Source organism: Elephas maximus, chromosome 15 (assembly GCF_024166365.1).
Source record: "Elephas maximus indicus isolate mEleMax1 chromosome 15, mEleMax1 primary haplotype, whole genome shotgun sequence".
Lineage (NCBI taxonomy): Eukaryota > Metazoa > Chordata > Mammalia > Proboscidea > Elephantidae > Elephas > Elephas maximus.
The window spans coordinates 1,595,760-1,610,926 of record NC_064833.1 but is presented as its reverse complement, the minus strand read 5'-3'; the positions used below and the strand labels follow the sequence as shown (position 1 = coordinate 1,610,926).

The following is a 15,167-nucleotide window of genomic DNA, read 5'->3' as shown; positions in this document are numbered from 1 at the left end:
CATATGTGGGTCGCCAGGAGCTGGGCTCAACTCAATGGCACCTGGGTTTTTTATTTAATTCCAAGTTTACTTAATTTTTAATAATATCCGTTTTTAACAACTGGCGCAGAAATTTTCTGATAACAACAGGTTTTCTTCGTGGATGGGCAGCTTCCATAAGCCGGTGTTGCTGGTTCTTCTGCAGCCGAGGGGGAACGAGGACGTGGTTTCCCAGGCACGGGGCTGCGTCCACCCCAAGCCTTTCACCACGCCCTCATCCTCTTGTGGGCAAAACTCTCCGTGGCTGTCGAGTTGATTCCGACTCATCGTGACCCTATGGGACAGAGTAGAAATGCCCCATAGGTTTCCCAAGGAGTGGCTGGTGAATTTGAACTGCTGACCTTTTGGTGAGCAGCCGAGCTCTTAATCACTGTGCCACCAGGGCTCTGGGAGTCTGTATCTTCAGCTAGCATCGCTGGGGGCTCTTACATCCCGCCGAGTTCGAGAGCCACTCCTTCACTTCCCAATGACCACTGCCTGACGAGCCAAAAATCCCTGGCAAAATTGCTGTTAAATTGCGTGATAAATATTTAAAACTGAATATTACTTCAGTGACAGCTGCTTGCTAAAACACACAGATGAGGCCTCCTGGAGTGCCTGAGATTCTGAGGGCTGTGAGGAAGGCTGGGCTGTGTTTTGGGGGACAGGCTCATGGCAGGTGTGGAAGGAGATGGCCCACATGGAGGTGCTTAGTACACCCAAAGGCCCCACAAAAGTGTGCTCACCATGCCCTGAACCTTCACGATGAACTTAGGTCCCTGGGTGGTGCAGACGGCTTGTGCTCCATTACTAACCTAAACATTGGCGGTTCAAACCCACCCAGTGGTGCTGTGGGAGAAAGGCCTGGCAGTTTGCTTCCGTAAAGATTACAGCCAAAAAACCCTCTGGAGCAGTTCCATTCTGTGACACGTGGGGTCACCATGGGTTGGAATCGACTTCACGCCAACAGGTTTTTCACTGAGAACTTACGAAGTGCCAGCCAGCGCTCACACGAGTGAGACAGGAGCCCAGCTCTCCTGCAGCATCAGCGCACGCCCGCGAGGCAAGCCGTGGACACGCGGGAGCCAGTGCTGTGGTGGAGGAGAGTGAGCAGTCTCTGCTGGTCTGTGCAGTCTGGGTAGAAGTGAGAAGAACAAGTGAGTCCACTGGGCAGGTGGACTTCCTTGTAGGAAGGGGGCTTCAAGGCAGAGGGTGTCAGGGCAGCAAAGGCCACCCACTGAGGGAGGCCAGTCTGACCAGTGGACTGGCAGTGGCTGGCGAGGGCCTTTGGGCCTGGTGAGGGGCACTGCTGGGGAGAGCCCACTACTGTGGTTGTCGGCAGGGGCAGCCAAGGAGCTCAGCTGACAGGATTTAGATCCGGGATGGCAGGGTCCACGTGCATGTTCGCGATGGGTGTGGAGGGTGGCCTGGGAGGGGCTGCCACCAGGGTCGGGCTCCCGAAGCACGCAGGAGGAGCCCAGGCCCAGCACCAAGGAGGCAGTGACCTGGTGGGGTGGCGAGGACAGAGACTGCTGCTCAGAGAACTCCAGCGAGGAGTGTGGTCACCGTACATGCCCTGGTCTGCCTGCCCTAGGATAGCTGCGTTCCCCGAGAGGAGAGCCCAGGTGGAGTCTGGGGAGCTCCAGAGTCACCAGAAACCTAGCGCAGTTACGGAAGGACCTGGAAGGAGGCACGTTGCAGGGGCAAGCCCATCAGGGAGCACAGGCTCTGACAGCAGGGAGGTTCTAGGGGCAGGCGGGGTTCTGGAGGCAGAGGCGTTCTGGAGGAGAAGGGTTCTGGAGGCTGAGGGGGTTCTGGGGGCTGATGGGGTTCTGGAAGCGGGTGGGCTCTAGAGGCAGAAGGGTTCTGGAGGTGGTATTTTGGAGTCAGGTGGGGTTCTGGAGGAGCCAGGTTCTGGACGGAGAAGGGTTCTGGAGGTGGGTGGGTTCTAGAGGCAGAAGGTATTTGGAGGACGGTCACGTTCTGGAGGCGGGCGGGTTCTGGAGGCGGGCGGGTTCTGAGGCGGGTTCTGAGGCAGGCCGGCGCCGCGCTGGGCCGGGCCGGGCGGCTCTGCGGGGGCGAGAAGAAAGCCGCCTTTGTCAGGAGCTCCGCAAGCGCTCGCCTCCAACAAAACCGTTTGAAAACCCTATTGTGAGCCCTGTGGAGCAACCCTCTCCGAGGTCCCGTTGCCGGGTGACGGGGTGACGGGGTGCCGGGTGACGCGGACGGCCCATGCTTCCGAGACTCTGCGAGCTCCCTAGAGGGCTCGGAGGGGCGACCCCGCGCCCAGTCCCCACTTTTTTGTCGCGTCCCCCCGCCCCGAATTCCCCCCGCGAGCCGGACCTCGGAGCATGCGCACTGCCCGGCCCCAGCGGCGCTCCCGGCCCGCTGTTGCCCGGGTTACCACACTCCCTCGGGCCCACGGTCCCGCCCGGAGCCCGCCTCCCCCGTGCGCTGATTGGCCTGTGCTGCTGTCCGTCCGAGCCGCTGCCGCCGCCGATTGGGCGAGGCAAGTTTCGCACGCTCGGCTCTCCCAGCCACGCCCCCGGCCCCGGGCAGCCCCAGCGGGAAGAGCGAGTCCGGCGGCGGGCGGCGGCGGGCGGTGGCGGGTCGGGCCCGGGCGGCTGTCGGAGCCGGCGATCGGTCGCTGCAGGGGCGGCGATGATCCTCGAGGAGAGGCCGGACGTCCCGGGCGGCGGCGAGGACAGCGCCTGGCTGCAAGCGGCCGGCAGTGGGCGCAAGGTGGGGGAGCGGGGCGGGGGTGGGGGGATCTCGGGGTGCGGCGGCGCGGGGTTCCGGGGTCGGTGAGGATTCAAGGCGGGGGATGGGGCCGGGGGACCCGCGGAGTGCCGTGGCGCAGGGCGAAGGACACGGGGGGTTACGGCTGGGGGTCGCGGGATGGAGGGGTATTGCGGGATGTGGAGCAGGGGCTGTGTGCAGGGGTGCGGGCCAGGGGCCAGGATGCATCTGGGGCTCTCGAGGTGCAGGGGTATCGCGGGGTGCAAAGCGCAGTTCCGTGGGGGTGCGGACAGGGGTGTTTGGGCGCAGATAGGGCTCCCGGCGTGCAGGGGTATTGCGGGGTGCAGAGCACAGGTCGGTAGGGGTGCGGGACTGGGAAGGTCTCAGGTGCGGGGCGGGAGTCCCCAACACCTGGTTCTGTGCCGGCAGCCACCTGTTAGCGGGGCAGGGGCAGAGGAGCTGGTGTTGGCACCCCCCCAACCCCAGGCCTGCTGCCTTCTGGTCTGCGGGTGCTTGGGAGGCGACTGTCCTTCAATGTTTCACCTGCCCCGGAGGCAGGCAGGGCTGTACCAGTGGGGAGAGTGAAGAAACTGAGGCTGGTGGCCAGGCCAGAGCCTGCTTCCCTTGCTGCCCCTGTCTAGGGTCACAGTGTGTCCAGTGGCCCCTCAGGACTGGGAGGAGGGTGAGAGTCACGATGGTCAGCCTCTCCGAAGCCACCAAGCCCCCACACAACTGCAGGGCTCCCCTGGCCTTCCTGGATCCCCCTTCTCTGCAGGTTTTGGGCTGTGGGTGTGACAGCCACAGGCCCCCATGTTTGTTTCCAGCCCTGTAATTCCTCCCTTCCTAGCATTGTCCCCCCTGCCATGGGGTGGCTGCGTCACTGGGCGTTGATGTGATTTTATTTGAGCCGCTGACATCTGGGGGTGTGGGACATCACTGGAGGACCCCTCAGCTGAGCAGTTTGTCCTTCCGTCACTTTCTAGTCACTTTCTCAAACCTTTGGCTCTCCTGAAGTCCCTGACCTGGGATGCTGACCAGGACAGCTTCTAAGAGCACTGAGGAAGGTCTGGGACGTGGGGCCGTGTTGCAGGATGGTGCCTTGGGTCACCGTGGCTGCTCCACTGCTCTATGCCAGGTGCCCTGTCCCCCAGGCTCTCCATCCTGAGTGCCCAGCAGAGGTGATGTCTGCTCTAGGCCCAGGTGCCCCCGCCACGGTGCAGGCCTCCTTCCTCTCAGGTATCAGGCTGCACATTGTCCCCCAGCTGGCTGAGTTCAGCTTTTGTGTGTCTGGGCCTCGTCTGCTGGGCAGGAGGAGAGAAGCAGGCCATGGGCCAGGTGAGGTGACCTGATCCTGCCCAGAGACAGAGCAGGCGCTCAGAGAGAAAGAAGGGGGCTGGGCCTGGCCCCGTGACCCCCGGGCAGTGTTTGGAGGAGCAGTTGGGGGGCTGCAGGCAAGCAGCTCCACAGGGTCTTCCCCCCCACCGCAGGCGCATCTTCAGCCGTGGGCCGTGGTGACTCTCTGTGGTTGCTGCACCCACCCAGCCGTCTCTGTACCTCTACCCTAGAGTGACCCTTCAGTCAGGGAATCCTGGCCTGTGTCTGCCCACACAGGTTGAGGCGGGGAAGTGGGCCTCAGGAGCCTGTGGTGAGGTGGTGGGACCCTGGCTTTGCTGGGGGGAGAGGATATGAGTGGCACATGGTAGAGCTGGCATTCTGGGAGCAAGTGGTGGGGCAGGGCCAGCCTGCAGGGTGGGGGCTCTGCTGCCATCCCTGGGCCTCTGTTAACACGCCTGAAGAATGGGTTGAGTAACTGCCTGAAGTGACTCTCCCCTGAGCGTTGCCCCCAGCCCTGAGCTCTGGGCCCAGGGGAGCCCCAGCACGGTTGTTAGTGTCAGGAAGCGTGGCCTTGGCAGCAGCCCATATCTGGTTTCCTCCTGTCCTGGGGTCATGGGCCCGGGTGTTCCCAGCAGCAGGTGCAGACTGACCTCTGCCCCAGGGCGGGTGCAGGGCATTTGCTTCTCTTGCTCCTGTCCCTTTCCGCCAGCCATTGCCAAGGCCCTGCCCCAGTGTAGCCACTGTGGGGATGCCCAGAGGCCACACCCCTGCTCTGTCCACAGTGGGGCCAGAAACAACCGCAGCGGGTCCAGGGCCCCAGCAAGCTGGAGCCAGACTGCCAGGGATAGCGGGATACCAGGTGGCCCGGCACCTGAACTCCTCACCTGCGGGGTTGTGGGACCAAGCTTCACTGCCTGGAGGGTGAGGGGCACTGGCTTCTGAAGTCCACAGCAGCTGTTCCCACGCCCCTCCACCCCCAGCAGGCTGTGCAGGCAGCGGCCTGGGATGGGGGAGTAGTTAAGGGTTATCAGGGCACCTGGCCGGGCTCAGAGCAGACCCGACCTGACATGTTTCTCCAGGAGCAACTGGACCCTCAGACACCTGATGGTCCCTGTGGATGAGGCAGCCTGCGGAGCTGGGCGGTTCTGCCCAGCACACACACCCCCAGCCCCAGAGCAGATGCCTGCCTGCCCTGGGGCAGATATCCCCAACCCCACATGGGGGCAGATCCCCCCCCAGGGTGGGTGCCCCCCTGCTCAGGCTCCATAGCAGCTGCTGGCACATTTCAGGTCAACTTTGGAAGTAAACGGGCTGTGGCTTTGGCTTTGGCCCTTCTGCCCCCACCTCTGGCTCCGCAGGTGTCTTGGAGGGCCTGCCGCCTGTGTGCACAGGGCAGGCCTGGGGTCACCGCAGAGAAGGGGCGCAACCCCACCATCAAGAAGACAGACTGACATACGCAGAGTAGGGGGGCCACGTTTGCCTCCTTTTATCCTCGTCCACCCCAGACTGGCCTCCCCTGCTAAAGGGAGCTGCCCAGTCCTTGGGAGGGCCTGCTGCAAGTCCACATGCCTGACAGCCGTGGACGCCCCTGCCCTTCCGGTCCCCCCAAGCGTCTGCAGGAGGCAGCAAGGTCTCAGGTGGGGGCTCTGGGTGAAAGAGCCAGGTCAACAAGAGGGTCCGGCCCTGGGCATCTACACAACGGGTTGCCCTCAAGGAGGGGCTGGGCCGAGGTGGTCCTAAACAAAAAAAAAAATCCATTGCCATTGAGTTGATTCCAACTGATAGCAACCCTATAGGGGTGCCTCTGGAGTGGCCGATTTGGCTGGAGGCTCCAAAGATGGAATGTCCAGTGACCAGGGAAGGGATCCTGCCATGGGCCGAGCCCTGGGGGTCTGTGCACACACACTGCCCCACCCCCAACATGGAGGGAGTGGAGCACACAGGGCTGGAGCTGGATAACACTTCCACCTGCTCAGTATGCCCCTTATTGGTGCACGTCCAGCTCTCATGACCCATTTGTGGCCACGGCAACGTGAGGCTTCCACTGTGTAGAAGAGAGCAGTGGGGCAGGGAGGGCGGTGGAGGGGGGCGCAGGGAGAGGGTGCCAGGGGAGGAGAGGGCTCCTGAGGAAGAGAGATGGTGTGGGGGCATGGAGGTGCAGAGGGGGTGCCGGGGTGCAGACAGGGCGGTGAGGTGATGTGCCCAGGGCCTCCCGGCTGGGTGGGCTCAGGCTGTACCCTCATGGGGAGCTAGGAGGGGTCTGGGTGGGAAGGGCCTCTGGTGGCCCCAGGGCTGAGGTAGGGCTGAGAGCTCCGAGTGCCGCACCCCACATGTGCTGCCCAGGAACCATCTAGGGGACTGTCCCACAGGGACACCAGGGACTCCGTTGAGGTGTTCACACAGCACCTGGTCAGAAAAAGAATGAGGTCTCCCAGATGGCCATCAGGAGGCATGCCCCCGTGGCTGGGCCCCCTCTTTGAGCCTGCTGGCGGCCCATGGGAGCTCCCTGGGGGCTGGGAGCTCGATGGCAGCCTGCCACCATGACCCCTCTGCGGCTTCCCGGCAGGGCTGTGACCCGCTGGCTCAATCGCAGCACAGCCGCCTACAGACCCGCAGGGCCCGTGTCCACCAGCTGATCAACAAGGAGCTTCGCATACGGACAGGAGCTGAGAACCTGTACAGGTGGGTGCCAGCACCTGCCCCTCTCCCGGGCCTCGATAGCTTCCAGGCCCCTGCAGACCAGGCCCAGGCTGGGTGTGTGAGGGCCCTGGGGCTGCTGGAATGAAGCACCACACACCAGGGACTTAAAACAACTGGAATTCATTCGCTCACAGTTCTGGAGCACAGAAGTCCAAGTTCAGGGTGCCTTTGGAGGCTCCAGGGAGGACCCTCCCTTGTCTAGTCTGGTGCTTGTCCAGTCCTTGGCGTTCCTTGACTTGTGGCCACATCTCTCCAGTCTGCTACCTGGGGCCCCATACCTGCACACCCCCATCTTCAGGGGAGGCTGAAACTCGGGGCTGACCACAGGCTGCATTAAGGGCTCTGCTTGAGTCCCAGGGGCCCCTCACCCACTCCAGCACCTCCTGCACACCCCTACCAGCCTGGCTTTTCTTGCTGACCACTGCACCGTGTCCGTCCCCCAGACACAGGTGCAGAGGACTGAGACTCCCCCCTCTTCTCCAGGGGAGATGGTCTTGAGTCAAAGGGGTGGTCCTGTATCCTGGGGCTGGGCAGAGGGGAGGGGGAAGTGGTGGAGGAGACGTGCCCCCAGGGCAAAGTCAGGACTGCCTGTGAGGGGGTTTGGGTAACCAGGACTGTAGGGAGGCGACGGGGGGGCTCCCAAACCAGCTGAGGGCTGTCTTGTGTCTATTCTGGGCCCTTAGGCCACCCCATCATCTTAGGCTGGGTCACCAGGGCAGTGGGGGGCCTGGGCATGGGTCTGCCTCAGGACAGGGCTCTGACCTCATGGGGTCCTCCAGAGCAACCAGCAACAGCCGAGTCAGGGAGACGGTCGTCCTGGAGCTGAGCTATGTCAACGCCAGCCTGCAGCTGCTGAAGGAAGAGCTGGAGGAACTCAACAGCGGCATGGACACACCCCGGCATGAGGGGTGCGTGTGTGCATGGCTGTGCCCTGGCATGAAGGGTGCGTGTGTGTGTGTGCATGGATGCACTCCGGCACGGGGGGTATGTGTGTGCATGTGTGTGTGCATGGATGCACTCGGCTTGGGGTACATGTGTGCGCATGCGTGAGGCTGTGTTTTGGAACAAAGCGTATGCACGGAAGTCCCCTGGCACGAGGTGGGTGTGTATGTGCACACATGTGTATAGATGCCCCCCAGCAAAGGAGTGCATGTGTGTGAACACACCCCATCACGAGGGATGCGTGTGTGCTATGCGCGTGGGCGTGGACGCACTCTGGCCTGGGGTACGTGTGTGTTCACGTGTGAGGCTGTGTTCCAGGACAAAGCACGTACGTGGACATGCCTTGGCCTGAGGGGTGTGTGTGCTGTGTGTGTCTGTCTGTGTGTGTGTCTGTCTTAGGCTGCATTCTCTAGAGAAGCAAAACCAGTGAAGTGTATATATGTAAATATACAGACAGATTTATTTCAAGGAAATGGGTCACACAGTTGTGGAGGCTGACAAGTCCCAAATCCGGGGGTCAGGCATCAGGCTGGAGGCTTCTCCTGACTCACATGGTTGCAGGGGCTGACGAACCCAAAATCGGCAGGTCAGGTGGAAGGCTGCTGGGTCACAGGGTTGTGGGAGCTGGCTAATCCCAAAATTTGCAAGTCAGATAGCAGGCTGCTGGCTCATGTCCCAAGAACCAGAGGTCAGAGGATGACGAGTCAGATGCAGGATCGAGAGAGTGAGCTTTGCCAGGACATCCGAATATTGGATACAGACCACGTCCCAAGGAAGCTCCCTTTTCAGCTGCTTGGGTGCTCACGTCCAATCACAAAATGGAGGAAGATTAAACCATATCCGCCAAACTGCTAAGAACCCTAGTCTGGCCAAGTCGCCACAAACGTCACTCTGTGCCTGTGTGAGTCTGCGTTCTGGGACAAAGCGTGTGTGGATGCGCGGATAGAAGGAGGGACAGACATCAGTAGGGCAGGAGCAGTGGGTGGCACCTGGTACTTGGGGACAGCAGGGTCCGGCCCCGGAGTCTGGAGAGGACACTCTGATTCCAGGGAAGGCGTCCGCATCCCTATGATCCCTCTGGGCCTGAAGGAGACCAAGGAGCTGGACTGGTCCACACCCCTGAAGGTGAGTTGCTGCTGAGCCCCCTTCTGCAGGGCCTGAGTGGAGTTTGCCCTTCCTGGGGTGGTCTGAGGGATCATGGCCCTGCCCTGGGGTTCAAGGGATCAGGGTCCCAGGGTCCTGGCCCTGCCTGAGGAATTGAGCAGATGAGGAAACTGAGGCCCAGAAAGAGGAAGGGGCTAGCCTGGTCGCCCAGGGGCCTGAGCAGAGCCACAGAGGCCCGGTGCCGCTCCGCTTCTGCTCTGCAGGCCACACTGGACCCCCCTGGAGGCAGAGGTGGTTCTGCCCGGGCGGGAGGGTTGGGGTGAGTCGACTCCCTGCCCTGGCACAGTGTGTCAAGTCTGGCTGTCCTGCTGGAAGCCCCAGGGTGGCTCCAGGGTCCTGGGACTGATGCTCTGAGGACCCCATGGCCTGAGGGCTGCCTGCCCACTCCAAACCAGAGCCTGTTCCCCAGTGTCTTCTTGAGCCCCCACGGGCCCAGTGTTGGCAGTGGTTCTGGCCCAGCCACCACCAGCAGGTTCCCTGAGGCAAGTGGCCCACCTCCATATTCCTCGATTTCCTTGCCTGTCAGACGGCAGCCAGCACCTGCCTCAGGGTGGCCTGTCAGATGGCAGCTGGCACCTGTCCCAAGGGTTGCCGTGTCCCAAGGGTTGCCGTGTCCCAAGGTCCCCGTGGGGGTCGGTAGGGGAATGCAACAATAGCATCAACTGTCCTGGCCTACATCTGAGGGGGCTGGCATTGTCTTCGAGGAATCCCAGGGCCGGGGGGGACACAGCTCAGCACCCAGCCCAGTGCCTGCCAGGCCCTGCACACCCACCAGCCCTTCTCGGGGGCCAGCCCTTTGCCACCCAACCAACACCCCGGCCCTGCTGTGCAGACATAGCCCCCCCCCACCCCTCTGCCTGCCTCTCCCTGTCCCCGCCCCCTTAGGAGCTGATCTCAGGGCACTTTGGAGAGGATAGCGCCTCCTACGAGGCGGAACTCAAGGAGCTGGAGGACCTGAGGCAGGTATGTGGCCTCTTCCCTACCCCCACTGCCTCCTGGGAGGGCAGCTGTGGGGCCTCAGGAAGGTCCCAGCTGCCCGAAGGCCACCCTGGTGCCCCACCCTCCATGAGGTGGCCCACCTAGCTTACAGGTGAGCAAACAGGCTCATGTCGGGCACCAAGCAGGAGCTCAGTGTAGATGTTCACCCGGGTGGCAGGGACCAGAACACCAGAGGGTCTGCACACCCCCAAGGGGAATTCCTTCTCTGGGTCCCTGCTGGCCTCTCACCCCAGTGCTGACCCTCACTCTGTGTCCTACACTGGCTCCCAGATGGCACACGTGGCTGGGGGAGGGGAAGTGTGCCCGGTGTGGCTGGCATGGGTGGTGAGGGGGTAAGGCCTCCACCAAGGATGCAGGTGCTCTGCAGCGGCTCCCACCACTGAACCCGTGGAACTTATGCTCTCCACCCCTCCCTGAGTGCTGCCAGCAGGCCCCCAGGGCCGTGAGTGTGCTGGGGGGGACCAGGCAGTGGGGCCCAGCTGGCTGCTCCCCGCAGGCCATGCGGACACCCAGCCGGGACCAGGCGGGCCTGGAGCTGCTCACGGCGTATTACAGCCAGCTCTGCTTCCTGGATGCCCGCTTCTCCACGCCCGCCAGGAGCCTGGGGCTGCTCTTCCACTGGTAGGGGGCCTGGGGGTTGGGCCCCCCGTGAGGTCCTCCCCTACCACCCCCCCTACCCTCGGGCCCTTCTCGGCGCCCAGGGACCTCACCAGCCCCATGCCCACCCCACAGGTACGACTCGCTCACGGGGGTCCCGGCCCAGCAGCGGAGCCTAGCCTTCGAGAAGGGTAGCGTGCTCTTCAACATCGGTGCTCTCTACACCCAGATCGGGGCCCGCCAGGACCGGTCCTGCATCGAGGGCACCAGCCGCGCTATAGAGGCCTTCCAGCGGGCCGCAGGTAAGGGCCGCTCAGGGCCACCGGCTGGGGGCTTCCACACCTGCAGTGGTGGGCAGGGTGTGGTTGCAGGCCAGTCTGGTGCAGGGCGGGGACGCCCAGTGTGGGGCTGAGCAGGGGCCAGCGGGTGTGGGAGAGGCCTTGCGGCCCAGGGTGAGCATTCCCCTCTGCAGGGGCTTTCAGCCTCCTTGGGGAGAACTTCTCCCACGCGCCAAGCCCCGACATGAGCCCCGCCACACTACGTGTGCTGGAGCAGCTCATGATGGCGCAGGCCCAGGAGTGCGTCTTCGAGGGCCTCTCGCTTCCAGACCCTGCCGCGCCCCACGACGGCCCAGCCCAGCTGCGCCTGGCCCAGGAGGCCGCCCAGGTGAGGGTGGGCAGCTCCCACTGCCCTGCCAGGACCCTCTCCATCTAACCCAGGGTCCTAGCCCCCAGTGGACAGGAGAGGCTGGTCCAGGGGCTGGGTGTGGGTGGGGGTGGAAGGAAGGGGCAGAGCAGGGTGTGGGGAGGCCCAGGCTGGGTAGGCAAGGTGGCCACGTCCCCATGTGTGTTGGGTCCTCAGAGCTGGTGTCCTGGTCCTGGGTCCTGTGGCATCACTGCGGTGCCAGCTCCAAACACCATGTTCCACAGCCCCCCTTAGGCTTGGGCCCCTCATTGTAGTCTGCTGAGGAGGGGCAGTACCAACCAGAGCAAGAACTGGGGAACCCCGAGCCCCCTCAGCTTGTGGTGTGGGGGCTGCTGAACCTGGGTTGGGGTGGACAGAGGCCGGGCCCTGGGCTAGGGTGGAGCAGGGCTGAGGCTGGCTGGGCCCTGCTGGCCTGCCCTGGTGCCCTGGACTCTCCATGTTCACTGGCAGGTGGCAGCCGAGTATGGCCTCGTGCAACAGGCTCTGGCCCAGTCGCCTGCCCATGACTGCATGCCACGCTCCTGGGCTGCTCTGGTCCAGGCCAAGGCTGAGTACTTCCGTGCCCTGGCCCACTTCCACACAGCTGTGGCCCTCTGCGAAAGCCCCTGTGAGTTCCCTGCCTTGCAGGCCTACGTGGGTGGTGGGTAGGTGGACGCTCGGGGCCAGGCTCACGGTCTCTGCCCCCAGCACCGGCCGAGGGAGATCTCCCTATGCATGAGGTCTTTGGGCCACCTTGGGCCTCTAAGCCACCGGGCCCTGCGCTGCCGCTGGAGCTGGAGGAGTGCAGGAAGCGCGGTGAGGCCTGCAGGAGGGTGGGAGACCTGCCTGGTGGGGAGACCCCAGCAGCAGAGCAAGGGACCCGAGGGTGAGGCACGCCTGGCAGGCAGCGTCCCTGGGACCCGCAGCTCCCCAGTGGCCCACTCTCCACCCCGAGGCCAGCTGCGTTGGGACCCTTGGGCTGACCCCAGAGCCCCCCCATTGCCTCTCTCTTGCCAGTCCTGGGGTAGGGCTGTCCCCACGCTGTGTGACAGCTGCTGCCTGCTGTAGGCAAGGCCCACCTGAGGCGCGCCATCCTGGGGCAGGAGGAGGCGCTGCGGCTGCACAGTGTGTGCCGTGTGCCTCGCAAGGTGGACCTGCTGAGGGCCGTGGTGGCCCAGGCACTGCGGCACTCACTGGCCAAGTACTCGGAGCTTGATCGTGAGGACGACTTCTTCGAGGCTGCCGAGGCCCCCGACATCCAGCGTGAGCAGTGGGCCTGGAGGTGGGGGGGTGGGGGGTGGGGGGCTGGGGGGTGGGGGGCTGGGGGTGAAGGGCAGAGGTGGGGGGGTGGGGGGTTGGGGGGTGGGGCAGAGGTAGGGGGGTGTGCCCTCATGGGTCCTGGCTGGGGCGGGCACACTGGACCAAGGGGTGGGCGTACCCTCACAGGTCCTGGCTGGGACGGGCACAGACTGCTCCAAAGCTTCTGTTGGCCACTCGCCCACGAAGTGCATTTCTAGCCTCCCAGAGCCGCTGCTCCGGGCTCACTTGAGCCTATGAGGACCAGGAGAGGCTCAGATCCAGAGGCAGGCCCGGGGAGCTGGTGGAAAGCCGAAGCACCGCCCTGGCCTGCCTTCAATCCCCCCTCCCCACGGGCCGCTCCTGCAGCAGGGAGGGACACTGAAGCTGGTCACCCAGCACAGCCTGCACCACCTGGAGTCCCAGGGACCCCTGCCAGCCAGTCTTCAGGGGGCACTTCCCAGTGAAACCCCCTGGAGCTCCCTAGGCAGATGGGCCACCTGTGCCGGACCCCAGGCAGCTTCTCAGGGTGGGGGCAGGCTGGCCTGTCGGTCTCCTCAGGGCCGGGCTCCAAGGCCCAGGCTGGCCTGGCCGTGCCGCATCCTGGCTGGGAACTGGGGTCCTCAGAGCCTCCCTCCACCTGTCCCCTTTCAGCTAAAACCCATCAGAAGCCAGAGGTCAGGACGCCCAGCTTCTCCCAGGTGAAGGCGGCTGACATCTTCCACAGACTGGTGAGTGCTGACCCCGTTCAGGCCCCTTACCTGGACCCCAGGGACGGACCCCCCACATGATCCTCTCCAGGGGCCCCGTTGGTGTCTGTCCTGGAGTGTACAAGACTGGGTGCTAGTCAGGCCAGGTGCTCTGACCTCTGACCTCATCCTGCCCCCAGGGACCCCTGTCTGTGTTCTCAGCCAAGAACCGGTGGCGGCTGATGGGGCCAGTGCGTGTGACCCGAGGAGAGGGGGGCTTTGGCTTCACCCTGCGGGGAGACTCGCCCGTGCTCATCGCAGCCGTCATCCCAGGGGGCCGGGCTGCGGTAAGGGGCCGCCTGCCCACCCCCGGCCAACTCCCCTTCCCGAGGGTGGAGCTTCACCCGCTCACCAGCGTCCCCACAGGCAGCCGGCCTCAAGGCAGGGGACTACATCGTGTCAGTGAACAGGCAGCCATGCAGGTGGTGGAAGCACGCAGAGGTGGTGGCGCAGCTGCGGAGCGCTGGTGATGAGGGCGTGGACCTGGGCGTGGTGACGCTGCTGTCCCGCGCCGAGCCACCAGGCACGGTGAGGCCCAGCCTGGCACCGGGTCCAGTCACCCCACCCTGATGCTCTAGAGGGATGCTCCTAAAAAGAGCAGAGAGGTGGGCAGGTGGTCTGCACTGATGGGGACCTTTCAGACAGCAGCCACCTGCACCTGCTGCCACCCCTGGCAGTCCCCATCCTGCCCTCGAGGACGTCCCAGCCTGCCCCATGGCCATCAGCCAGGCCTGTGTCCCTAGCACTCCTTGGGGCTCCTGGTAACCCTGTCCCGGAGGTCTTATCCTCCCGATGGTCGAGGGGGTGAAGCGGCAAACCCTGGGGCCCACCGCACAGCATCCCACATCTCCAGGCACCCAGCCTGCGGGGTGGCTGACTGTGTGTTTCTGTCTGAGTGCAGGGGGACCGCTGGCCAGCCCTGCTGGGCACAGGGGGCCTCCTGAGGAGCCAAAAGGAGTGTGATCGTGAGATGCCAGCACCCATCCGGGTCAGCCCCAAGCCTCTCCTTGGCTGGAGCCGCAAGACCAAGGGGGGCAAGGCTGCAGGCTGTCCCCCGTTCCTGGGCCCTGTGGGGACCACCACACCAGCCCCTGACCCTTGTGGGCCACCCTCACCCTCCGAGTGCCCAGGCTGGCCGTAAGGGGCTGGTCCCTCCCGGGGGACCTTCAGGGCACCACCAGCCCTGCCCAGCCTCCGGGGCTTCGGGGAGGACCCTTGCCTGCCATTAAAGACCATCTTCAGATGAGCGAGCGTGTTCGCCCAGTCCTGGGCCATAAGCACTGCGCCCACACACGGGAAGCAGTGCGTCCCGGCTGGCCTTGGTGCCCAAAGGGCCATCTTCACGTGCCCAAGGCACTGACCAGTAGAGACAGCTGCCTGGGGGTGAGCGGAGGGGGTCCGGCTGCTTCAAGAAGTCATCCTGGAAAGCTGGGGTGGGGGGGAGCAAGACGTGTGGCAATGGGTCCCTGCAGCTTGGACCTTCACTCACCAGAGCACCCTCAGCTGGGCTATCTGTGCACCCCCCACCCCCCCAACCTGTCCATATCCTCCCTCGGTGCCCAGCCACCCTGCTGCTGCCTGGCACGGATCCCTGCGCCCAGCCCTGCTCCAAGCCAAGTTCCCCTGGCTGCCTCTCTTCACTGCCCACCCCACTGGCCCCACTGGGCTCGGCTTCCTCCCCAGCCCCCAGACCACCCTTCCTGCCCTGCCCAGCCTCTCTGGGGAAGGGCCCAGCAGGACTCTTTCCCCCACCCTCTCTTGGCCCCTCCCTACCTCCCACCCCACTCTCTGCCCTCCACAGGCACCTGAAGTGCAAGCCCAGGGGCTGTGGCAGGCAAGCTTTGGCAGCTATCTGTCGAGGCCAGCAGGGGGCCCCCCATGCTGCCCCTGGCCCAAGAGGGCTCTGCCATGTCTACCCAGCCCCTGCCACCCTTGGCTGGCTCC

The 15,167-nt window shown here is 64.2% G+C and overlaps 1 protein-coding gene across 4 annotated transcripts; it reads left to right on the top strand.

Moving 5' to 3' along the window:
* The first annotated feature begins 2,588 nt into the window (after nucleotides 1-2,588).
* RHPN1 (rhophilin Rho GTPase binding protein 1) lies at nucleotides 2,589-14,577 on the top strand. Of its 4 annotated transcripts, none has more exons than XM_049854522.1 (16): nucleotides 2,678-2,760; nucleotides 3,399-5,729; nucleotides 6,659-6,774; nucleotides 7,572-7,700; nucleotides 8,784-8,859; nucleotides 9,784-9,861; nucleotides 10,394-10,518; nucleotides 10,630-10,796; nucleotides 10,967-11,160; nucleotides 11,650-11,806; nucleotides 11,887-11,994; nucleotides 12,247-12,441; nucleotides 13,129-13,205; nucleotides 13,364-13,510; nucleotides 13,590-13,751; nucleotides 14,125-14,577. In XM_049854522.1, exons 2-16 carry the CDS (start codon nucleotides 5,658-5,660, stop codon nucleotides 14,362-14,364), a joined length of 2,043 nt encoding a protein of 680 aa, XP_049710479.1. In that variant the 5' UTR covers nucleotides 2,678-2,760; nucleotides 3,399-5,657; the 3' UTR covers nucleotides 14,365-14,577. The 4 variants fall into 4 exon arrangements, with proteins under 4 accessions (XP_049710481.1, XP_049710478.1, XP_049710479.1 ...); XM_049854523.1 differs by having other exon boundaries at nucleotides 2,682-2,760; nucleotides 5,451-5,729; XM_049854521.1 differs by lacking the exon at nucleotides 3,399-5,729 and having other exon boundaries at nucleotides 2,590-2,760; nucleotides 14,125-14,576.
* The last annotated feature ends 590 nt before the right edge of the window (nucleotides 14,578-15,167 follow it).

Excerpts from the sequence above, each read along its gene's own strand:
- RHPN1 (XM_049854521.1), top strand. The coding sequence starts at position 2,680 with ATGATCCTCGAGGAGAGGCCGGACGTCCCGGGCGGCGGCGAGGACAGC. Across the intron at positions 2,761-6,658 it reads CGGCCGGCAGTGGGCGCAAG|GGCTGTGACCCGCTGGCTCA; the intron begins GTGGGGGAGCGG and ends GCTTCCCGGCAG. Across the intron at positions 7,701-8,783 it reads GACACACCCCGGCATGAGGG|GGAAGGCGTCCGCATCCCTA; the intron begins GTGCGTGTGTGC and ends CTCTGATTCCAG.